General features: G+C 38.9%; 3 protein-coding genes across 5 annotated transcripts in view; all 3 read left to right on the plus strand.

Annotated features, from left to right (window-relative positions):
• The window catches only part of LOC111339964 (tyrosine-protein phosphatase non-receptor type 21), a 33,148-nt gene extending 27,835 nt beyond the window's left edge, over positions 1 to 5,313 (plus strand). For both annotated transcript variants that reach the window (XM_088744229.1, XM_022946709.2), the window contains exons 16-21: positions 78 to 152; positions 288 to 359; positions 643 to 771; positions 1,297 to 1,528; positions 3,724 to 3,884; positions 4,365 to 5,313. In XM_088744229.1, the coding sequence (XP_088600355.1) occupies positions 78 to 152; positions 288 to 359; positions 643 to 771; positions 1,297 to 1,528; positions 3,724 to 3,884; positions 4,365 to 4,493 (798 nt within the window). In that variant the 3' untranslated portion in view covers positions 4,494 to 5,313. The remainder of the gene's footprint in view (positions 1 to 77; positions 153 to 287; positions 360 to 642; positions 772 to 1,296; positions 1,529 to 3,723; positions 3,885 to 4,364) is intronic.
• On the plus strand, positions 1,536 to 3,717 carry LOC148716450 (uncharacterized). Its single transcript, XM_088744230.1, has 2 exons — positions 1,536 to 2,614; positions 2,660 to 3,717. Exons 1-2 carry the CDS (start codon positions 1,624 to 1,626, stop codon positions 2,902 to 2,904), a joined length of 1,236 nt encoding a protein of 411 aa, XP_088600356.1. The 5' UTR covers positions 1,536 to 1,623; the 3' UTR covers positions 2,905 to 3,717.
• A 7,029-nt stretch (positions 5,314 to 12,342) lies between the features above and the next one.
• Positions 12,343 to 19,126, plus strand: LOC111339969 (uncharacterized). Of its 2 annotated transcripts, none has more exons than XM_022946714.2 (10): positions 12,343 to 12,521; positions 12,673 to 12,773; positions 13,072 to 13,168; positions 13,323 to 13,896; positions 14,081 to 14,242; positions 14,778 to 14,895; positions 15,688 to 15,815; positions 16,617 to 16,860; positions 17,234 to 17,306; positions 17,879 to 19,126. In XM_022946714.2, exons 1-10 carry the CDS (start codon positions 12,411 to 12,413, stop codon positions 18,140 to 18,142), a joined length of 1,872 nt encoding a protein of 623 aa, XP_022802449.2. In that variant the 5' UTR covers positions 12,343 to 12,410; the 3' UTR covers positions 18,143 to 19,126. The 2 variants fall into 2 exon arrangements, with proteins under 2 accessions (XP_022802449.2, XP_022802450.2); XM_022946715.2 differs by having other exon boundaries at positions 12,676 to 12,773.
• The last annotated feature ends 3,087 nt before the right edge of the window (positions 19,127 to 22,213 follow it).

Here is a 22,213-nt window from a genome sequence, read left to right on the forward strand (position 1 = left end):
TGTACTCTTTGTTGTGGCCTTTACTGTGTATGTTAATGCTCGTTGTCAAATATGATGAAAATGCCTTATTCTTACAGAAGCTAACATCTGCTAGTGCCCAGTGCGATGGGAATGCAGACAAAAACAGATATAAAGACGTCGTTCCCTACGAGGTAAGAAGAAGAATGTTCAGAACGTCAAAGAGTTGATGGTGGCAGTTTCTCCGAGCATAGAGGGTGCTGGCGTTTTCCAGCTTGAACTCTCCTGTTATTTTGTGCTCCATCGATTGCTTTTGTTTTATCTCAAAGGAATCTCGAGTCCGTTTAAATCCTCGTAACAATTCAAGTGGCAGCGATTACATCAATGCAGACCATGTCAAGGTGAGAACTTAGAGCAGCAACAGCAGCAGTATTAGCTTATGAGTTGAACTAGGATGTAATCTCAAACTGTGAAGGCCAGTGAGGCCGCAGTGCGCTCTGTAACAACGTCATTTTAGTTCAGACGAACGAATTTCGCACGAGGTAATGTTAGTAATGTCTTGATTCTCGTTCAGCGCACTTTGTTCGATAGAGCGACCTCACATTCATTTACTACTTGCCACCTTGTGCGTGGTTTTAGTCATAATTAACAAATCTGTCTGTTCGTGTCGTGATCTCATTACAGGAGGACGTGGGGACTAGGACCTACCGTTACATTGCTGCCCAGGGCCCCATGGAGAACACAGCGGCTGATTTCTGGCAGATGGTGTGGGAGCAGAATATTACAATTATAGTGGCTGCAACAGACGACAAGGTAGGGCACATATTCTATCTGTTGACTTCAGTGCTCTGCAGCGTTACCCTGTTTATGGTCAGTGACCTGATGCTCAGCCTCTTCCGGGATTCCTGATAAGAGCAAACAACCCAGAAAAAGAGTTAGCAAAGGATTTATTCATGGCACGTGAAATGGGCGAAAAATAATTCTTGACGTCGCGTATTAATTAAAAGGGAAATCTTCACCATGAAGGAATGAATGCATGTGAAGCGTGAATTGTTTTCTGAGATATACGAGAGTTGTGAACAATCTCTTTGATTGATAAGATGTTTCCTAAGGTTATCTGGATCCTCGCTATCGCTCGAGCAATGCCTCAGTTTGAGATTTTCCCGTAACGACCTAACTTCTTTTTAGCATATCTACCAGATGGCTTATATTCTGAAATAACCACCTAGTTAATGTAATGAGATTACAGTTGGAGTATGGGTATACTATAACTGAAATATTCATCTAGTTCCATTACAACGCTGTAGTGGTCTGAATCAGTTCAGTTTCTCTCTCCAGGTTAGCAGCAAGAGTACTTGCTATCCTTACTGGCCGGAGGACTTGTATGGGAGCAGAAAGACATTTCATTCTTTTGAAGTGGAAACAGTTTCTACCCGAAATACACAGTCATTTAAGGTGCGCAAACTGTCCCTACATATGGCTTCTTCAAAGGAAAAGAGAATGATTTGTCATTTGCACTTTACTGATTGGCCTGATCATGGAGTACCACAAGATCCAAAACATTTTCTTGGTAAGTACACTCCTCTCGCATACAAAAACGTCAAGGAAATGGCTTTTCTCTTCTTGCCACTACTGTAGAATTGACGACCGACCACTGGTCAGGAAATGAGTTTGCAATCCTCCTCAATGAAGAATAGGACGCGAGAGAGCGACGCAAATCTGGCCTACCATACAGATACAGGTCATACAGATACAGGTCATACAGATACAGGTCATACAGATACAGGTCAAACAGATACAGGTCATACAGATACAGGTCATACAGATACAGGTCATACAGATACAGGTCATACAGATACAGGTCATACAGATACAGGTCATGCAGATACAGGTCATGCAGATACAGGTCATGCAGATACAGGTCATGCAGATACAGGTCATGCAGATACAGGTCATGCAGATACAGGTCATGCAGATACAGGTCATGCAGATACAGGTGATACAGATAGAGGTCATGCAGATACAGCTCATGCAGGTACAGGTCATGCAGATACAGGTCATGCAGATACAGGTCATGCAGATACAGGTCATGCAGATACAGGTCATGCAGATACAGGTCATGCAGATACAGGTCATGCAGATACAGGTCATGCAGGTACAGGTCATGCAGATACAGGTCATGCAGGTACAGGTCATGCAGATACAGGTCATGCAGATACAGGTCATGCAGATACAGGTCATGCAGATACAGGTCATGCAGGTACAGGTCATGCAGATACAGGTGATGCAGTTACAGGTGATGCAGATACAGGTGATGCAGATACAGGTCATGCAAATACAGGTCATGCAGATACAGGTCATGCAGATACAGGTCATGCAGATAGAGGTCATGCAGATAGAGGTCATGCAGATACAGGTCATGCAGATACAGGTCATGCAGATACAGGTCATGCAGATACAGGTCATGCAGATACAGGTCATGCAGATACAGGTCATGCAGATACATGTCATGCAGATACAGGTCATGCAGATACAGGTCATGCAGATACAGGTCATGCAGGTACAGGTCATTCAGATACAGGTCATGCAGATACAGGTCATGCAGATACAGGTCATGCAGATACAGGTCATGCAGATACAGGTCATGCAGATACAGGTCACGTTGATACAGGTCATGCAGATACAGGTCACGCAGATACAGGTCACGCAGATACAGGTCACGCAGATACAGGTCACGCAGATACAGGTCACGCAGATACAGGTCACGCAGATACAGGTCACGCAGATACAGGTCATGCAGATACAGGTCATGCAGATACAGGTCATGCAGATACAGGTCATGCAGATACAGGTCATGCAGGTACAGGTCATGCAGGTACAGGTCATGCAGATACAGGTCATACAGATACAGGTCATACAGATATCCCCAAACGTTTTGTTAAATAGTGATGGTAACTCTGTTTACCTAAACCATGACTTCTCAAAGTGGAGACTAAAGTGACATTCAATTTTCCGATTTAAGAGGAGGCTGTTTAGATGTCGGGATCGTTTCTTCCCTCACATTGGGTGATGCACGAATTCGATGTAGCCTTTAATTTGAAAATTGTCTGAAGCTATTTCATAGTTGTGGTTTTGACCAAAGTTTCACTCATTGTATCCATCACTCCATAACTCTGTCATCCCTCCCTTTTATTCCTGTTAACTTCGCAATGAGTCCGCTGACCAGCGCTTGAGGCTTTTGCATGTTCAGTTCTTGCGTGAGGCTCAACTAATAGCTGAGAATTGGTCAAAATTCTAACAGTCTGCTGTGAAACCCCGCGTATTTAACTGACAGCTGAGATCTTAGAGCAGCAAAGTTTACTGATGGATGAAAAATGGGCTGAAATTAAGACCGTGGGTACATTAGGTTTGCGCAATTATTGGTCAGTAAGGCGCTCGGATAAACATATTACTCGGAGGCGGTAAGGCATCTGACATTTCAGTATTGACAGGTCTTCCGTTTAAACCTTATTGATCCCGGATTTTACAGAGTTTGTGGTGATTATCACTCTTAAATGTCACATTTTACGGCAATGTCGAGAATGGTCTTCGTTTAAAAAAAAAAAACATCCCTCCGCTCGGGATATAATTTTAACAAGAAACATTAAGACTCTGGAAAACAAAAGTGTTTCCCAAGGGAGCAGATATTAATTGTTTATTATTTGGTACACACACTTGTATGTTCGTTTGTAACTAGTTTGTCTTTATTTTGTGTGTGTTGAACAGAATTTCTGGACGAATTGGAGTCTGCAAGGCAACAGGTCAGCTCAAACCATGGTTATGCGCAGGAAGTCCAACCAGTGTTAGTTCATTGTGCGGCCGGTGTTGGGAGAACTGGGGTCATTATACTTACCGACCTTATGATTGGCTGCTTACAGAGTAATCAGGTTAGTACACCTGTTTCTGGTCTTATTATTGCATCATCAGCAGGTTTATTTTGCTTTCAAAGAAACACAAACGAGGTCATAAGTGGACGTGAATTTGAATCAGAAACTAAACCATAAAGTAGATATGGAGCTGATAGGAGAACAGTGCTTGTCGAGAAGACTGGGACACCTTATCTTTTTTCATATTATGCTAAAGTTTAACCCCCCTCCCCCCCACCCAGTACAGGCATCTTTTAGAACAGGACCGGTATTAAACCATTCAAGGTTAAAACAAGCACTGTCTGCCTTGTTTTTCGGATGTGGATAATAATTGGTGCGAGCAGTCAGGAACATCTTGTCAAAGCTTGCCATGTCGAACGACTTGGTTGTCGGAATGTTAGTTTTTAACTGCTAATGAACTTGCATCAATGGCCAATGGTCGAAAACCCATAAAGTATAAGCCCTGCCTATATCATACTATGTTTGCTTCTTTTCTTGCAGCGAGTGAACATTCTCAAATCACTTATCCATCTCCGAAGCCAAAGGATGCTGTTAGTGGCAAACTTCGGTCAATATCGGTTTGTTTACACCGTACTTATACACTTCCTCAAAAATAGCAGACTGATATAAACTTGGCAAAGTATATGAAGGGTCAGCCAGCGGTGCTGTACCACCGACTTCACTTTGTTTCAGGAACACCAAAATACTCACTCTCAACTTTTGGGCTCGTAAACGGCAACTTCTTTTTAAGAAGTACAGGCGTCAGAAAAAATGGACTAGGGTTAACCGTTTTGTCAATTCTTTTTAGACATCTCGGCATGAGTTGCCACTCGGAATAGTGCCTTTGTGCATGACATAATACCACAGTCGTAATATTAATGTATAATACTTAAACGAATTGTCATATCCACCAGTTTCATGGTCATTCGTTGAATTTACTGTGTACGTTATCTTCTTTGAATTCGGTCGTATGTATGTTTGTATGTATGTATGTATGTATGTATGTGTGTATGTATGTATAGCTCTTTGGCGCATATTTATACATACAGATATATATACATACATTCATTTTAAAATACTATTTTCAATGCAAAATGTTACGGAAAAAACATATTTTATATAATGAATATTTTTATGTACAAATCGTATCAAGTATACGTCTGTATTAAAACGCAAGATACACCTCTTCATGACGAGGGAAGCTTGTACAAAAAAAAAAACCGTTTTCAAGTGAAAAGTTCGCAAATGGAAGAAGTTTGCTATACTAACTCACCTGAGAAGCAATGTATTTTAGCTGTGAAAAAGTAGAAATTCAAATTTTTTGCCCAAATTTGTAACACCTGTTAATGATAATAATATTGAGCGTGTTAAGAAATTAATATAATGAATTGCAACATTTGAAAGGAGTGTATGTTTTTATGTAGTTTCAATAAACAATAATTACGATCAAGAGCAGCGTGTTTCATTTGAAAATAAATCCTGTAACGGTGAAGAAGTGCCCCATTACTGCGGGGGAAGAAACTGTAACATCGAGCGAACAGGAGTTGTTTATTCCTCTCGCATGGAATTCAAGTCCATCGAAGGTGACCCCCAGCACTTTCTCAGGTTTCCCTCACATTGCTTTTAACTATTTACAGCGGAGCTCGCGGCTCGAAGCCGCACACACACAAAATGATAGTAAAAAATAACAGTAAGCCATCAACTAAAAGAAAATGATCATAGGACCAAACTTTGGTAGGTTTTAACGTCCGACCGTACATCCGCGGCGGTCAGCTGCATTACGGGCAGCACTTCTTTTGTTAACTTAACTATAATAGCTAGTGCAACTAACACATTCAATTACCGTGCGCAAATTAGTAACAGTAACTGCATACTCGAGTGCCGAACTGCAGTGTAGCTCACTGCAGGTATACAGTATGGAATTTCTGGCGTTTTAGTGCCAACGAATAAGCCGGAAATTAAATATTTCTGCGGCACGAGAGCAACAGGACAAGGGCCTGGGCATTATGGGTATAGTGATACGAGTATTAAAGTATTAAAGCTTGTGATTGCACGTGGGCAATCATTCTAGGCCGACACCTTCTCAGCTATTGCTAAGTTTATTTATTTTATTTATTTATTTTAGTAGGAAGGTTACGTGAGCTTGTGCCTGGTTCCTACCCAGATTTCCTGTCTCTTTCTTCCTACGGGGTTTCTTACAGCAGGTTTTTTCTGGCCACCGTTCTAACCATGATGTTTGTAAGTGGTTGCTAAGCTCTCGGTATGTCTTTTTGTCGCGTGCTTTGATAACGATTACTGAAAATGCAATGGTTGTGAGTATGTGTTTCTTCATTATTGTACGCTGGTGCTCGGCCGAAACATGCAAAATAAACCTAATGGTTCACTATATTAATGTCTGTTGAGTAATGTAGTGAAATTGGGCATTACACGAGGTCTTCATGTAGGCTAGTGGATTTGAAGCTGCGCAAGCAAAGAATTTACAAGAGGGCGGAGACAAGTAGGGCGATAATACGAGCGGTCCGCTCTTCATGCAATTTGTAATGCGGAGTAGGACAGGCACGATATTTTCTAGGTTTCTTTGAGTATCTTCATTGTCGATTACTAGATCTCTCTTCATCATCAAGTTTGAAATAGTTTGTTCTAGCTTCCCTTCGTTTAAATCAAACTTTCACAGCGAAAGAAACATGTAGACAAATTTCGTATTTCAGTGGCTAGAGTTGCCAAGATCATGGTTTAAAGACACTGACATCTGATGCAGCTACAGCATAAGATACAGCGGAATCTGAAAAAGACGCCGGATAGTCGAAGGAAAAGTTAAAAAAAATAACAGGTTTAATCTCGAGTTGAAAGTGTCGTTCTTTTTATTTTTCTCCGCTTACCAGAGGAGTTTGTCACGTTACAGAACATTGTCCTTCGTCTCCAGGCCCCTTCAATTTCCCCCTCCCCTCCCCTCTCCCACCCAGACTGGTCTCTAAATCCCCTTGAGTAACCTCTTTGACGGCCAATGCTGAGCATTTTTAACAAGGTGAAGGGCTAGCCTGAATTAACTTTCTGTAGTTCCCCTTTAGGCTAGATTAAATCTCTATTTTATCCTTTCGTGGAGAGGTTTCTTCTTGAAAAAAAATTGCCTGGACTTTGCAATTGTAGGTTGCAATTTTCTGAAAACAGGTAGTTTTGATTGCCGAGATAGCTATTATCATTCGTGAAGACATAAATCGAACTAAGCTTTTAAAGAAAGAATGATACAATATCACTATAAAGCGGCCAGTGAAATGATCCATGGCAATACTCGTTTATGACACACGGACCTCATAGCGCTTGGTCCGTACGTCTGACTTCGAGCCAAATATTTTCCCGTCCGGCCCTCCCACTCAGTCAATAAGTACATATTGTTAAGAAATGGATCATTGGACAGTACAATGCAAGAGTTTTCGTTGGCCTAGCCATCATGGGTCATGAGCCAACATTCCACGCTCTACAAATATGGTAAGTATGCGCGTCAGCTCAAAATTATTCCACTCGCGCTTGTTATATATGAGAGGATTATAGCCAACTCTGTCACGTTTACATAGCCTCTTAGAAACACTGGGAGGATTGGGAGAATTCGGTTTCTTAAACGCAGTTTGTTAAAGGACACGGTCACTAGAAAAATCGCATTTTTTTGTAACCATCAATAAACAGCAGCTATAGTTTACATCGAGTAACACACAGGGTAGGAATGTTGTGTGATGGAAATGCACAACAGCTAGTAAATAAATAGTAGTAAAATCTCTCGTTGTGGTTTAATTTACTAATAGAAGGATACGAGATCTTTTTTACAAAGCTAGATATAAGATAAAAAGCTATAATATTAGCGACATCGGCCTGGGGCGCTACGATGAGAGCAATATCTTTATTCAAGAAAGTCTAATGGAAGCGAAAAGAAAGTTGTTCAAGAACTGTCTCCGACAAATTTGGCAAATTTCGCAAGGACCAGAAATATAAGTTTATCTGGTCATATTATGGAGTGATTTATTTGAGGCGTAATGAGCACACCCCAGCGTCACGTATCACATCAGTTGGGGATTTGGAAAAGCTGCAACCAGGACGATCAACATCTGAATCAACCAGTACATCAACTACTGAAGCATCTGCCTAACTAAGCTAAGTGCTAGAAAGTTGTCTAATTGATTTAAGATTAGATACTGGTAGATCCCCTTGTGCTATTTGGGATAAGTTAATTAGGAGTAACGGGAGGAAATTGAAATGCAGTTTATGTAATTTTTATTATCACTATTACAAGCACTTTAAGTCCAGTAGCCTTAGGTGGACCCATGCTAGACATGCAGCCAGTCAACTTTTCCATTTCACTCAATTGAAGATAACGAGCTTGTTAAGCTGTCTTACAATTCTGATTTAAGCTGCTTGTGCTCAAAGAATAGTGTAAATGCTATTTTAGAAGATTTACCAGTACTATTGTTGCAGACTATATCTAATATTGGTAATATTCCGCATTTATCTAATTTTGACCCTGAATCTAACACACCTTCCAAAGTCAATTTTAATTACTTTGATATGCATAAATTTCACAGTTCACCTGAAATTAATAGTTGCTCAAACAAGGCATTTTCACTCTCAGACCTCTAATAATTCTTCAAAAGAGAGAAATACGTACTTTTTCGGTACTAGCCTCACTTTAAGGAATTAGAGATTCTTAAGTTAACTGATCTTAATGCAGTAAATGGCTTGAACCCGGGGGTAACATGTGAAGGTGTAGTCTGATCGTCCGGGTGGGTGTAGTCCTGAGAAGGACTGTTGTCGGTGGTAGTGACTGACGTTTCGACAAGCTGTGCGGAAGTCATCATCAGAGTCAAGTGAATGATTGTTGTCAGTAGAATGTTCTTATTGCAGTTAGTGTGAAATGATCGGTTCGTTTTGCCGTGATGTTATTGGCTGTAAGACTCAAGTGACGTAAGTCGGTCGTGATTTTTTTTTTTAACTGATCTTGTTACCCCTCACGATGCACTCCTTATCACCATCCACTATCCACTATCACCATAACCTTCTTCCATCTTCCTTTGAAAATGTTTTTCACCGAAACAGTAGCATCCATACATACATACAATACCTAGCCTGCTTCTAAATCAACCTATTACATTAATACCATCAAAACAAACTATGGTAAATTCAACTTTCGCTTTGCAGCTGTAAAAGTTTGGAATCACCTTGATGAAAGCATTAAACACCTCCCCTTAAAACGTTTAAAAACAAAGTCAAGTTTACCATTTTACAGTCTTACTGTTCATGAGTCAACTGGTACATACTTATTCATTTATTATCTTATTTATTTATTCTTCTTTTTTTTTCTTTTTCTTTTCCTTTTATTGGACTATTAACTGCTTTGCTCAAGCTTTAGTGCCAACCTACCTTTTATACTTAAACATTACTTAATAATTTGAATATATCAACAAAGTTGAAATGGTAAATTGGCCACCGTTACGATTATAAAAGCTGACGTTTCGAGCGATAGCCCTTCGTCGGAGCGATTACTTGTTGTATTCGTCTTCGCATCCGTCTCACGTTAAGAATTCCATTCCTTTTTCTCAGTTTCTAAGACTTGGTCGTTTATGTAGTGATGACTCTGATTTCCACCACAAATCAGAGTCAATGTTCCAGTTTTTCGATAAACGTGGTTACCCTGATTCTGTCGTTCAAGCGGGTTACCACCGCGCCCAACTTATTGATCGACATTCAGCACTACAAACGTCACAAAAGGAAGATTCCGACCGCATTACATTCACTCTCACGTTTCACCCTCACAACCACTCAGTTGAATCCATCATTCTTAAAAACTTTAAATTACTTCAAAACGATCCAGAGACAAGCACTATCTTTTCGCAGCCTCCGCTCATTTCATTCAAACGCGACAAAAACATAGGCAATTTTTTGGTCAGAAGTTCTTTTCAGACTAATGACCAACCAGGCACTTTTAAACGCACTCGTGCACGATGCAAAACGTGTCCTTTCATTCACAACGCTGAGAAAATATCGGGACCCAAACGATCCATTAAGATCACCGATCACTTCACGTGCACCTCCGCCAATGTAATCTATTGCATAACTTGCACTTATTGCAAAAAGATTTACATCGGCGAAACAGGCAGACTAGATGACCGATTCCGAGAACACCTTCGCGGCGTGGAGAGGAATGACAAGGACACATCGAAACCAGTCGCTAAACATTTGAATTTACCTAACCATTCTAAGCAACACATGGCAATCTGCGGTCTTTCCTTACACTTAGGTAGCACGGAAAGCCGGAAAACTCTTGAACAAAAGCTCATCTTTCAAACCGGCAGTCCCACAGGTATCAACGAACACTTTTCATTCCACTAATTTATTCGTGTTTTTCTCGTTGCCATGTTCCCACCAATCACGTAGCTCCTTTTTCTGCCTTTAAAAGCACACACAACCCACAATTCACCTATTCGCTCCGACGAAGGGCTAACGCTCGAAACGTCAGCTTTTATAATCGTAACGGTGGCCAATTTACCATTTCAATTTTGTTGATATATTCAAATTATTTCGTTACCCCCACCGACGCAGCCCCAAACAGTTTCTTTAGAACTATCAGCCTTTAAACATTACTTAGTTTTACTCAGCTCGATTAGTTATTCTGAGTACATCTTACCTTTCCTGTATTACTAGTTGTGAATTAAGTTTAACTTTTATTTTTGGTAATAAAGCTGGTGTGTTGTCTAAGTCCGAACTTCCGTTAAACAAACCTTTGCGACGAACCAGTTTTCCATTTCTGACTTAATCCAATCACTCACACGTTTCATAAGGTCCAAGACTGAGGTTACCGCAATTAATGTCAATCCCTCACACAAAAAACTACCGGTCGATATATTTTTTTCTGCGGTTTTCACTCAAATTTTGAACCCGAAACGTCGTCTTCATTGGTTAAAATCATAAAGGATTGAAGCAACTGCCGCTATTCGTTTACTTTTCGCTTGATTGTCTGAAGTCACTAAGGGGTTTTGCTAAAAGCAGGCCCGCGGCCCAGCGGCCCGCGGCCCGCGGCCCGCGGCTCACGGCCCGCGACCCACGGCTCACGGCCCGCGACGGTTCAACGGCTTGGCAGGCCGAAGGCCCAGCGGCCCGCAACGGCCTGCGACCCGGAGGCCCGGTGGCCCAGTCTTGATTTTCCAAAGTTTTTTCGTCCAAGTGCATGCACAGATCTGCATCGGGTTTGGGCGTGCGAAACGGACGACAGTGAGTTTGAATTCGTTAACCATTTGATCACCGATTTGAATCCATGTTTCTGTTTGTTGAATTTCTTGATGGCGGGGTTTAATTTTTCACTTTTCGCCTTGATCGAAAAGTGTTCCTTTTACACTCGATATAATGTACCGTATTTCTTCGCCCAACCTCAAATATGGAGCTGCCTCCTCGATGTCCGGCAACGTAACGTCGGGAAATCGATCGGTCGCAGGACTGAGAAGTAGATTTCGCTTGTTGACCTTGGTGACAATGAGATTGAAATCGAGTAAGTACCACAAAGAGTTTCCTTCGTAACTTACAAAAACTTTCAATGAACAGTTAAAATTCTGCTATCTGCTAAAAATGGTGCAAATTTAAGAAGTGCCCAGCCTCGAATAAGGGCCCACCGCCCTTGAGGACCAATAATTTAATAAGCGCCCAGGGCGCTTATCGTATTCGAATAAATACGGTACTTACATCGCCGGAAAGCATTGTTTGAGAACACGCTTTCCTTTTGGGGTGGACTTCCTGTAAATAGATCGACATGTCTCTGTATAGGAAAGATTCCCAGTTCACATATCGCATTGCTTAAGATATTTTCACTTTCAAAGTATGGTTTGAAAATAACTTTCAGCGTTCGATAATGAAAGTCCTCTACTGTGCTATCGGTTTCTGTAGAGAGATTAATGAACAGAGAATCAAAACGTTTTTATCTGAACAATATGCAACAAACAGAAACGTGGATTCAGATGATTAAATAGTAAACGAATTCAAACTCACTGTCGTCCGTTTTGCACGCCCAAACCCGATGCAGATCTGTGCATGCGCTTGGATTTACTGCCGGACAAAAAAACTGTGGAAAATCAGGACTGGGCCACGGGCCTCCGGGTCGCAGGCCGTTGCGGGCCGCTGGGCCTTCGGCCTGCTAGGCCGTTGGGCCGTCGCGGGCCGCGGGCCGCTGGGCCGCGGGCCTGCTTTTAACAAAACCCGTCACTAAGGGCCCTGAAATGCCAATTCCTCATGAGATTCGGTCATTCATAAATTTCGTCTTATTTTAGAGCACGAATCTTGAATATTCATGAAGGATATTACTCTCTTGCCTTCTATATTAGAAGATTAGAGGTTGGATGCGTAAACGTTAACTTGTCGGAAAATCTTCGTAACTCATCGTGGGTCCTTCGCCTATCTTCGTAGAACAGTTTAGCGTTAACCAATCAGAATCCAAAACGGTTGAGCGCAGTATTCGAATTTTGTTGACCACTGTTTGATGAAGAGGCATTTGTAAACTTTAAATATTCTTTTAAAATGAAGAATTTATCGTCCATCGATTTCAAGGACAACGTGCGATTCGTCGTTAGAAGGAATCTGAAGCAATTAGGCATCAAAGTACCGAAGCAGAAGAACTGTAAAGTTCAAGTAAGCGTGTTTCACAGCCGAGTGTGAAATTTCAGTTTAGTTCTTCATCCATATGGTTCTATCAGCTTTTGAAATGTTTGCAGTGTTGATACTTTTCCACTTAAGCTAACGTTTACAAGGCGTAACCGTGGATATTTTCTTTTCCTTAAAGCAGCCGGTTGACGAGCAAAATAAAAGTGGCGTGTTCGGAGTGTGTCTGGAGAAGGTGACTTCTGTGAACGTTGGAGAAGATTTTTACTGCAGTGTTCCAAAGTAACTAGATGATACTTTTCTGATCAAAACACAGGGGATGACATACACATGTGTTTTTAAACTGATGTCCATGGCTATATGTATTTTCGATCGTTTGACTTAGGGTTTAACCATTTATTTACAAAAAAAGCTTATTATAAAACAAGGTAAAAAATTATACTGCGTAAATAAAACATTTGAATTTCGAAAATGTTATCCTATGTCGCAGGTCAAATATACGATCTTTACAAACATTTAAATTTTGTATGTATGGTGCATATTAATTATGAACGTCGTAACCTCGATATTTTCCCCTTAGATTCGTGGTGGATTCTGCAAATTTTCTTCAGCAACATCTGGAGACAGAAGGACTCTTTAGAAAGTCTGGATCCATTCAAAGACAAAAATTGCTCAAGGTTAGTCTTCTTGTATATTTCTTCTATTCAAAATCTACTTGTGTGAACTTTACGTGGGAATATATTGTCAATTTTTATACGACGTAAATTAGCCGAGTGATTTTCTTTCTTGTTTCTTAGCACTTGTGTAATGACTTTGATTTTTTTAAAACAGCAAAAAGCAGAAAATGGGGAAGAATTTCAGAATGTCCAACCCCATGATGTTGCAAGTTTGGTGAAGCAATTTTTCAGGCAGTTACCAGAACCATTATTGACCAGTCAACTCCATGATTGCTTCATAAAGACACAGCGAATTATTCATGATCATGGTGACCAGACAGATGCTGTCCTACTTCTCTGCCTTTTGTTACCCATTGCACATCTTAATACACTGCAGTTTACAATGAAGTTCTTGGCCAAAGTAGCTAAGTGTTCACAGCACAGTAAGATGGGAACCTCAAACCTTGCCATTGTTCTTACTCCCAACCTAATACACAACACAAAGAAAGAAGGGAACAGTGCCACAGAAAAGCAGCTAAAGGAGCAAACAGCAGTCATTGATATTCTTCTAAAAAATGCTGAGGAAATTGGTTTAGTAAGTGAAGATATCTATGAGCGTGCAAAGATGATTGGAGATGAGTTTGTTGATGGTATGACATCATCAGGTGATGAGCTTGATGGTGACAACAACTTGAGGCGAGGTAACAAAAGGCAGTCAAGGGCAAGGACAAGAACTGGTTCACTCTCAGGTATGCAGCTTAACTATGCCATGTTTTTGTGCACTAGAGAAAAAAGTAATTACAGTTACCATAATTTGAAAGACCCTGAAAGATCTTTAGACCCATCCATCATTAATTTTTGGAAATTTACAGTACACAGCTTTCTTTTTTTCTTTGAATCTTTCAATGGTTATTTTTTTTTAATTTTATGTAGGCTTTGTCTCTGGTCTGGGCCAAAGTCTTAGTAAGTTCAAGAATTCATCATCCTCTAAAACACCAGTACATACACACAGGCGTTCCAGGAGCATGAAAGCAGAACTGATGAGAAACAAGGTGAAATATAACCTTGAGGATAATGTGTTGGATAAGAAATCAGGTAACTGGACAATTTTGTTTGCCTTACCTAACTTGAATACCTAACTATTGACTATAAAGCAAAGCAGCAACACTTCAATTATATCTATCATTACTGGAACCTTTTCAGAAGTAATGACTTAGCGAATAATACACAGCTAGGTGAGCAAATATATGGAATTTCTCTTCAAGTGTTCATTACAAGAGTGATGCAGCAAATAAGTGAGATGTCAAGTTGAACACAAAATCGCCAAACTCTTTTACTATTAATATTCTTTTCGTTATCACAAGAAAAGGTAATTCCAAAGTTGGAAAAGACTGAGTTTTACATCGCACTTACATAATTATGTACTTTTCAAATTAGGGTTGCATTGTAACTTAAAATAGTACATTTTCTGGTTGTCATATTGAGTATAAACAAATAAGATTTAAGATTAAATTGTGAAATTGTGTGTATCATCTATTGTTCTTGTAATTAATAAACAAATTTTATGAAGTGTGAGGTAATGCCCAGCACTATCAACAAACTGTGGGATGCTTCTCCTTTTGATCCATAGATGACCTGGAATTAGAGAATTTTGTGGCTCGCACTAACCAAAGGATGAGCCTTAGGCTTTATAACAAGCGACGACCAGCAGATCAAAATCTCCTTTCTACTTCACCTGCAGTCAAAAGGTCAATATTTGTTTAACAATCCACCTTCAAATTTGTTATTTGTTTTTCCAATAGGTTAAACCCATTGACATTGCATTTTTGGGGATTTTAATAGGAGCTATTTCCTGAAACTGTGGTTAGTGGTTGACTTATTGCAGTACCTTTTTCAGTGGCTGACTCTAAAAACTGGTTGACAAACTTCACCTTATAAAAAACAAAAGCACAACAAAAAACAGTCATGGCAGTGGTATTGTTGGGTTGTGGCATTTGAGTGTTTTATGATCATAGGGTGTTGCAAATCACATAATGAAATTTTGCATTTCATCATTTTCTTTCTGTTCCCTTTCTGAATATGAAAGCGATCTTCACAGTAATGAACACTACTTAATGAATAAACAGTAGTGAAAATAACTCCTGAAAAAAATTCAGGCCTGTACAGGATTTGAACCCATGACCTCTGTAATACTGGTGCAGTGCAACTGAGCTTAACCGCGCTTGAAGAAAATGAATGTGAAAGTGATCCTTTCTGTTCTCTTCATTCACAATCTTTTGTGTAGACTTTGCAATCTTTTTTCATGTTGCAGATAAGTGTTATAATACAGTGTAACTGTAACAGACTACTAAAAGCAGATAGGATTTGCAACATTTTGAAAACCTTCAAATGATGCTCCTTTTTCCCAAGTGATCAGTAACATGAATGGTGTTAATTGAATTTTACATGAACCATCTCCAACTTCTTAGTTTGTGAGTTGTTGGAAAATGCACTTGATGACTAATTGTTAGTTTTTTAATTGATCTGTGTTTTGGATGCAGACGAATGATGAATGATCTGAGCAATGTTCAGGGAATCAGCAATCCACGTCTTGTATCAGCCTCAACCCAGATGTTCACCACCCCTATTAAACCACTGCAGGTTCCTTTTAAGCCTCTTAGTGACATGGGTATGAATTTTGTCAGATTATTAGATATTTATTGTTAGTAGCACAAACAGCCCCTTGATATCCATATGCAACAACAATTATTGAGAATGAGCGACACTATCTGCACACTTCATTTGTAAATTAATGATTGATAAAGAAATACAACCCACCTACAATCCTGGGAGATTTTCTAGAAGCTGGTTATGACAACAAAAAAGTAGGAAGCAAAGATTAAAAATTAAAATTAATATCTGATTCAGTGTAATATAGGGGGCCAGCACTTCAAAAATAAGTCACTGGTGACAAGAGGTAATGCATTTTAGAACAAGAGTTCAAATCCTAGAAGCCATGACCGCAATAACTTTAGACAATGCTCCATGACACTCTGTAAGTTTTTTTCTATTTTGACTCTTATGTATATACATGTTCATTTATTATTTATACTTTGTCAATGAAAATATGTATTTTTTTCATATTTTATGTCAATGTTTCAGTAGTGTGAGGGCCTCATGTTAGATAACTCCTTAGGTTAATGAGCATCCCTCCTTAAATAAAGTTTATTGATTGATTGAGACATGACTGTCAGTTCCATTTTTGTGTGAAATAAGGCAGTCATATAGTGCAAAGTGTCTTGCATAAGAGCACGACATGATAAGTTACCCAGCCAGGGCTCAACCCCTGCTCTTCATAATGGTGGGTAATGATGGCATGCTAACCAGTACTTTCCTAATGCCGCCATTTCTCCCACCATGGAATCCTATTAGAGAGCTAAGTGTGAGCAGATATTTTTTATATCTTTAGCAGATATTTTTTTCTTTCTAGTAAAACCTGCCCATAGTAGGATATTGTTGTCAAATGAGACAGAGCATGTGAAAGTTGTTGATGCTATGTCCTATGTGCCTTCTCCAAATGAGAAGTATCTTGGAACTGATTGTCTTGCGTCACCTGGCATAAGTTTGGGTTCACCTCACATGTCACCAAGGCATGATGAAGTGTTTGAATCACCTACAGCTGCAGCTGACAAGTACAGACAGTTTGCAGCACCACGTAGAAGAGTCAGAAGACGGTAGGATATCATATTATTATTAATTTTAAATAATGTGTTACCACTCGTGACCCATTCCTAACAGCCAGGAGAATCACCCAGCCACTTGAGTCATTGATACAAGCTACTAGGGAAAGAAATTACAGTTTGCATACCACACTGTAGAGAAGACAAATTTTATTAAAAACAATTTGAATATCCAAGAATGGAAATGTGATTTTCAAGTCTTGTCACCCACATCATAAGGAACTATGATGTACTGTCCTGAGTCTCAAGCAACTGTCAAGCGAGTGTCAAACAACTCTCGACTGATATATCAGTCGAGAGCACCTATAATAAACAAGATACAGAACGCCTATTACCAATTACTAATTCTTTCTTGAACATTTTCAAGACATTCATCAGGTGCGACAACTTGCTTCTCATCCTCTCCACGGAACAGATATCAAGCAAGCTCTAAGCATTCTGTAAGTTAATTATAGGAGTGCAAAATTCAGGAATTATGGGAATGGTTTTTCTATATGATTGTGGTGGACCAAACGAGCTTGTTTTCCAAGAATTTCCATCTCCCCCCTCTTCCCCTTAGGGGTAGCTAGTTTACTGAGGTGTTTGTTTTCACATGATACCACGGTTTTGCAGAAAATTTTTTTGAGTCATATTGATTAACATTGGAAGACCATGGGGTTACCTATCTTGGTAATCAAGCTTAAGTTCCCCAAACCATATGCATTAATTTTAGCTTCCATAGATAACTTTGATAAAACATAGATGGTTAAGGGTATTTTATATTGACCGAATCAAAATATGGCATCCAATTTAAATTGCCATTGTTCTGGACTTTCTAGCCTCTCACACATGTGATAATCCTTTTATGTTTTCACGTCAAGACAAGGCTAGTAAGTCCAAAACAATCATGGTAATTCAAATTGGATGCCATATTTCGATTCGGTCAATTTCATGTAATGTTATCAGCTTTATTGATTTATTATTTTTGCTTTTATCAATGTCATCATCATTGAGTTATTATAATTTTTGACAGGTAGAAAAGGAGTTAGCACAATGCAAGCAGTCCACACACAACCCTACCTTGTTGCCAACAGATGGAATGGATATCAGTCACATTTCAGTTGCTGCTACTGTGGAGCCAGCCAAAGAAAACATTCCCAAGACTTGTGTTCATTATTCAGGAGCAGCTCTACTTAAAGAAAATGCTAATCTAACACCTTGTAAGTTCCACCATGGGACCCCTCCCGTGCCAGTCAACAATACTGAGCTCCGAGAATTGGTGTCTCAAAGGATTTAAAGGATGAGTGTCAATTAATCAAGTAAACCTCTGGCCTATATTTTTTGTACTTAATTACTACATTTTTTGTGCACTAAGAAAATTAGTTTTACCTGCAATACAGGAGTAGTCTCTGGAAACTGAAGTTTGTGAGTGGCAGTAACTGACTATAAGAATGACAAATTGTACTCCAACAAGTGAAGGGCATCCTCAGAGAACTGTTGAAAATTGCTCTGCTTGTACGTGTTTGATCACAGGTTTCTTTTACTTTTACTCTTTTCTCCGCGGTGAGGAGTGTGAAGATGTTGCTTATTTCATGAAAAACAAGGGGACAAGGAAAAATATCTTCCTGTCATAAGGAATACAGCCCCAGACCTGAGGTAAGGGGTTTGTTTCCTGATGAGGGATTCAATTTTTTTCTTTGTCAGCTGTTAATAATATAATGAGTTAGATCTTTCTTTATTTCACAACTGATCTCAAAATTTACCATCTTTGTGACTCTTAACTATTTACTCACAAAAACAATTGATAAGGTCATTGGAAAATAGAGGGGAATTTTTATTGAGAGTAGAAATAACAAATCAAATGCAAGTAAGGATTGGGTATTGTGCAAGTGGTGCCTTTATTGACAACTGAGGTAATTCCTTGATTGCTTTGAACTGGGTACATCTGTTACTCCAACTACCTAGACAAGGTTGAGCTATGGTCACCAAGCTGTAACAGACAAGAAATGTCACAGAAATCATTGGTTGTAGAAGTTCACACAAGGTAGCTATCTAGAAAATAAATGTAAATTTGTATGCTGAGAAATTGTCAAATTATGTTAAAAGTACACTTGTTAATTAATGTCAGTAGATTTAAATGTACATCAGAACTTTAAAATGTTTCAAATATTTCAATAAAGAAGTCGTCATTTATTGTACACTTGCTACACCAACATTCATAGGATTGAAGCTTTGAAAACAGACATTCTGCAGTACACAAAATAAATTGTTTTGAAGAACATATTGCAAGCTTCCAGAGATTTTTCTCAGGGATTTAAAGATAGATGGATCTTGTATGTAACTCCTCCCTATAATAGCCATCCATTATCCGGCAAACAGACAATAAGAATACTCAAACTTATCAGGAAGAAGTTGTTATCTTGATCTGTCATCAGATTCTCATAACCAATCTACAAGGAAATGTGTTGCAGCCAGAGGAGAGAATTAACAGTCAGTTCTTGGGAGTATGGCACGCCGTTTGTAGCAAAATTCAATCAAGTCAAATATTTATTCAATTTAATCATTTTGGCGTGATACAATTTAATTCAATCTTCTAAACATATTCAAACAATCCGAAAAAGCATTCAATTCAAACCCATGTTTTTCAGTTTAATTTAATACGAGTGAATATTTATTAAGTCCAATCACGGAAATATCTATTCAATCCAATCACGGAAACATAGTTATTCAATCCACTCAAAAACATATCCAATGCAATCCTCGAGAAATTCATTCAATCTTCCTGGGGTGAGCGCGGCCAAACCTGGCTTGTAGGGGATTTGGAATAGAAACCATAACTTGAAAATGGCGGACGTTGGTGCTTTTGATTTAGAAACTGATCTTCCCAAGTTTTTGGAGTCTGTTCTTCAAAACGCAGAAATTGTTTTACAAAACGTTGATAATGAAACTCAAGTAGATGCAGAAATGCATTTTGAAGTAGTAGTTCAAACTGTTTCTTTGATTTGAGCATTGCAAGAGACAAGTGACGTCCAACCATCGGACATAAGATATGGCAGCATGCTCACTGTTACGTTCTGAGAATACAGTAAAGACTCAAGTTACTGTTAAAATTTGATAATTTTGATGTTCTGTTTCATGCATACTGTACATTTCAGTCTGCCCAGGTAAGGTAAATCAAATATATTGTATACCATACTTACCCAAGTAAAAAAAATGGCATGTTAAAATACTGGTACACACCCCATTTCTGGTTTCTTAGGAGAATTTATTTGAAATGTGTTAAAGGACTTCAACAACCAGGCCTGTAGGCTGGATGTGATCTAAAGGAAGCACAATGGGGTTTGAAGCAGATCAAGGTTCAAAAAGTGTATGGACTAAATCTCCAAGGCTGTGTGAGCATTTCATCGATGGAATATGCAGATCTTATTTTATGATAGTGTGTATCACATACAGGTAAATCAAGACCCTATTTTCAAAATGAAGGGTTTACTGCAATAAATATGAAATGACAATTTTATATCCAAAAGTCTGACTGAAGTTGCAAAATCAAAGAGTTTAAAACCAGTATTTACTTTGAACACAACCATATCCACTTCTTGACTAGGTTGCACTAAAATGGTAAACAATATAGGGTATTATTGCTCTTAAGGTTAAGAGAGTGCCCGCTAATCACTCTTGCGCAGCCTGCAGTCATGGAAAGATGCAAAACATAGACTTGTGCAAACCATAATACCCTGTTCTCCTCCTCCTAAACAATGTTCAATGTATTTCCTTATTGACATGCATTGTAGAGGGGGAAGGGGAAGGTCTATATAAGGTCATTGAGCAAGTCCACTGCAAAATAATGTTAATTTACCAAATTTTAAAAAATATGTCAATTTTTTTTTTTTTTTAACCAAAATCAATATTTACTTGTGTGGTTCATCTATGCAAAGAAAGACTATTGGGATACAAAGTTCAAAAGAAACAAGAGACCATTTTACCGTTGTCTACTCAGTGACTTGGCCTTTGAATGGCAGCGAGGCTGGAGGTGAACTAGTTTTTAATACAGACCTCACTGCTTTTGTTGTGTAAATTAAGTTGTTTTAATGCTCACTTGGTGAATGTCAAAGGCTAGGTCACCAAGCAGAACACTATTAGATAGTCTGTTCTCATCAAAGTGTACCAAATAAGATAACCAACACATCAACCCAATGATGGCTATTCGTAATCTAAACATAGTTTGTTGGTAATTTTGTTGCTCCTTCTGCTCTAAAAACTAGTTACATTTTTCCAAAATGGTTGTTGGAAAATGCGAGATCAAACATTTCAAACATTTCTCGTTCACTTGGCATTTTTGTAATCAGTGGCCCTCTTGGCAGCACCAATGTGTTTGTGCAGGGATGGGCACTTGGAAGATAGCAAACAGATTCTTCAGTTTCTGTGGACTGGATATAAACAACAATGTTATGATGTAGTGAAATAAAGAAAATTACATAAATGTATCTTAGTTGTCTAGTAAATAAAGTACAGAAATAGAACGTAGAATGATAAAAAAGATTTCTAAAACTGATCATTTAATTAAGCAACAGCGCTTACTACTCTTTTTTAGGTAATAAAAGTGCGATAACATAATTATTTATCGCCAAATGCCAGACAAAACACTCGACACATGCCTGCATGAGAAGCTAATCTTGCGGACAAAACTGATGGCGGGAAGCATTGGCCTCTCTGTTTTGGCCGCGCTCGCCCCAGGAAGATTGAATGAATTTCTTGAGGATTGCATTGGATATGTTTTTGAGTGGATTGAATAACTATGTTTCCATGATTGGATTGAATAGATGTTTCCGTGATTGGACTGAATAAATATTCACTCTTATTAAATTAAACTGAAAAACATGGGTTTGAATTGAATGCTTTTTCGGATTGCTTGAATATGTTTAGAAGATTGAATTAAATTGTATCACGCTAAAATGATTGATTGAATAAATATTTGACTTGATTGAATTTTGCTACAAACAGCGTGCCATATGGGAGTTAAAGGGTTGAACAAGGTCTTAAGTATGCAGTCTGTGTTATATCCACTGAGTAGTCTCTGCCAATATCATAGACTAACTGACAAGTAAATAGGGTAGCTTTAGAATAAGATAATTTTTTTTCATCAACTGAGTTGATAAAATGTGACTTGGCCAAATAAGGAGTTTTTAAAACTGACCTTTTATTCTGACAAATGGCTTATGCTTGTAGTATCAGAGTTAAAAATAACTTTCTGATGGCCAATTTACATTATCAACACAGTTGATAAAACCAAATTATTTTGCAATACCCCCACCAACACAGCACCACAGGTCCTCTAGAAACTCACCTCCTTTGTTAACTTTATAGAAGT

This window comes from Stylophora pistillata, chromosome 14, assembly GCF_964205215.1.
Source record: "Stylophora pistillata chromosome 14, jaStyPist1.2, whole genome shotgun sequence".
Taxonomy (NCBI): Eukaryota; Metazoa; Cnidaria; class Anthozoa; order Scleractinia; family Pocilloporidae; genus Stylophora; species Stylophora pistillata.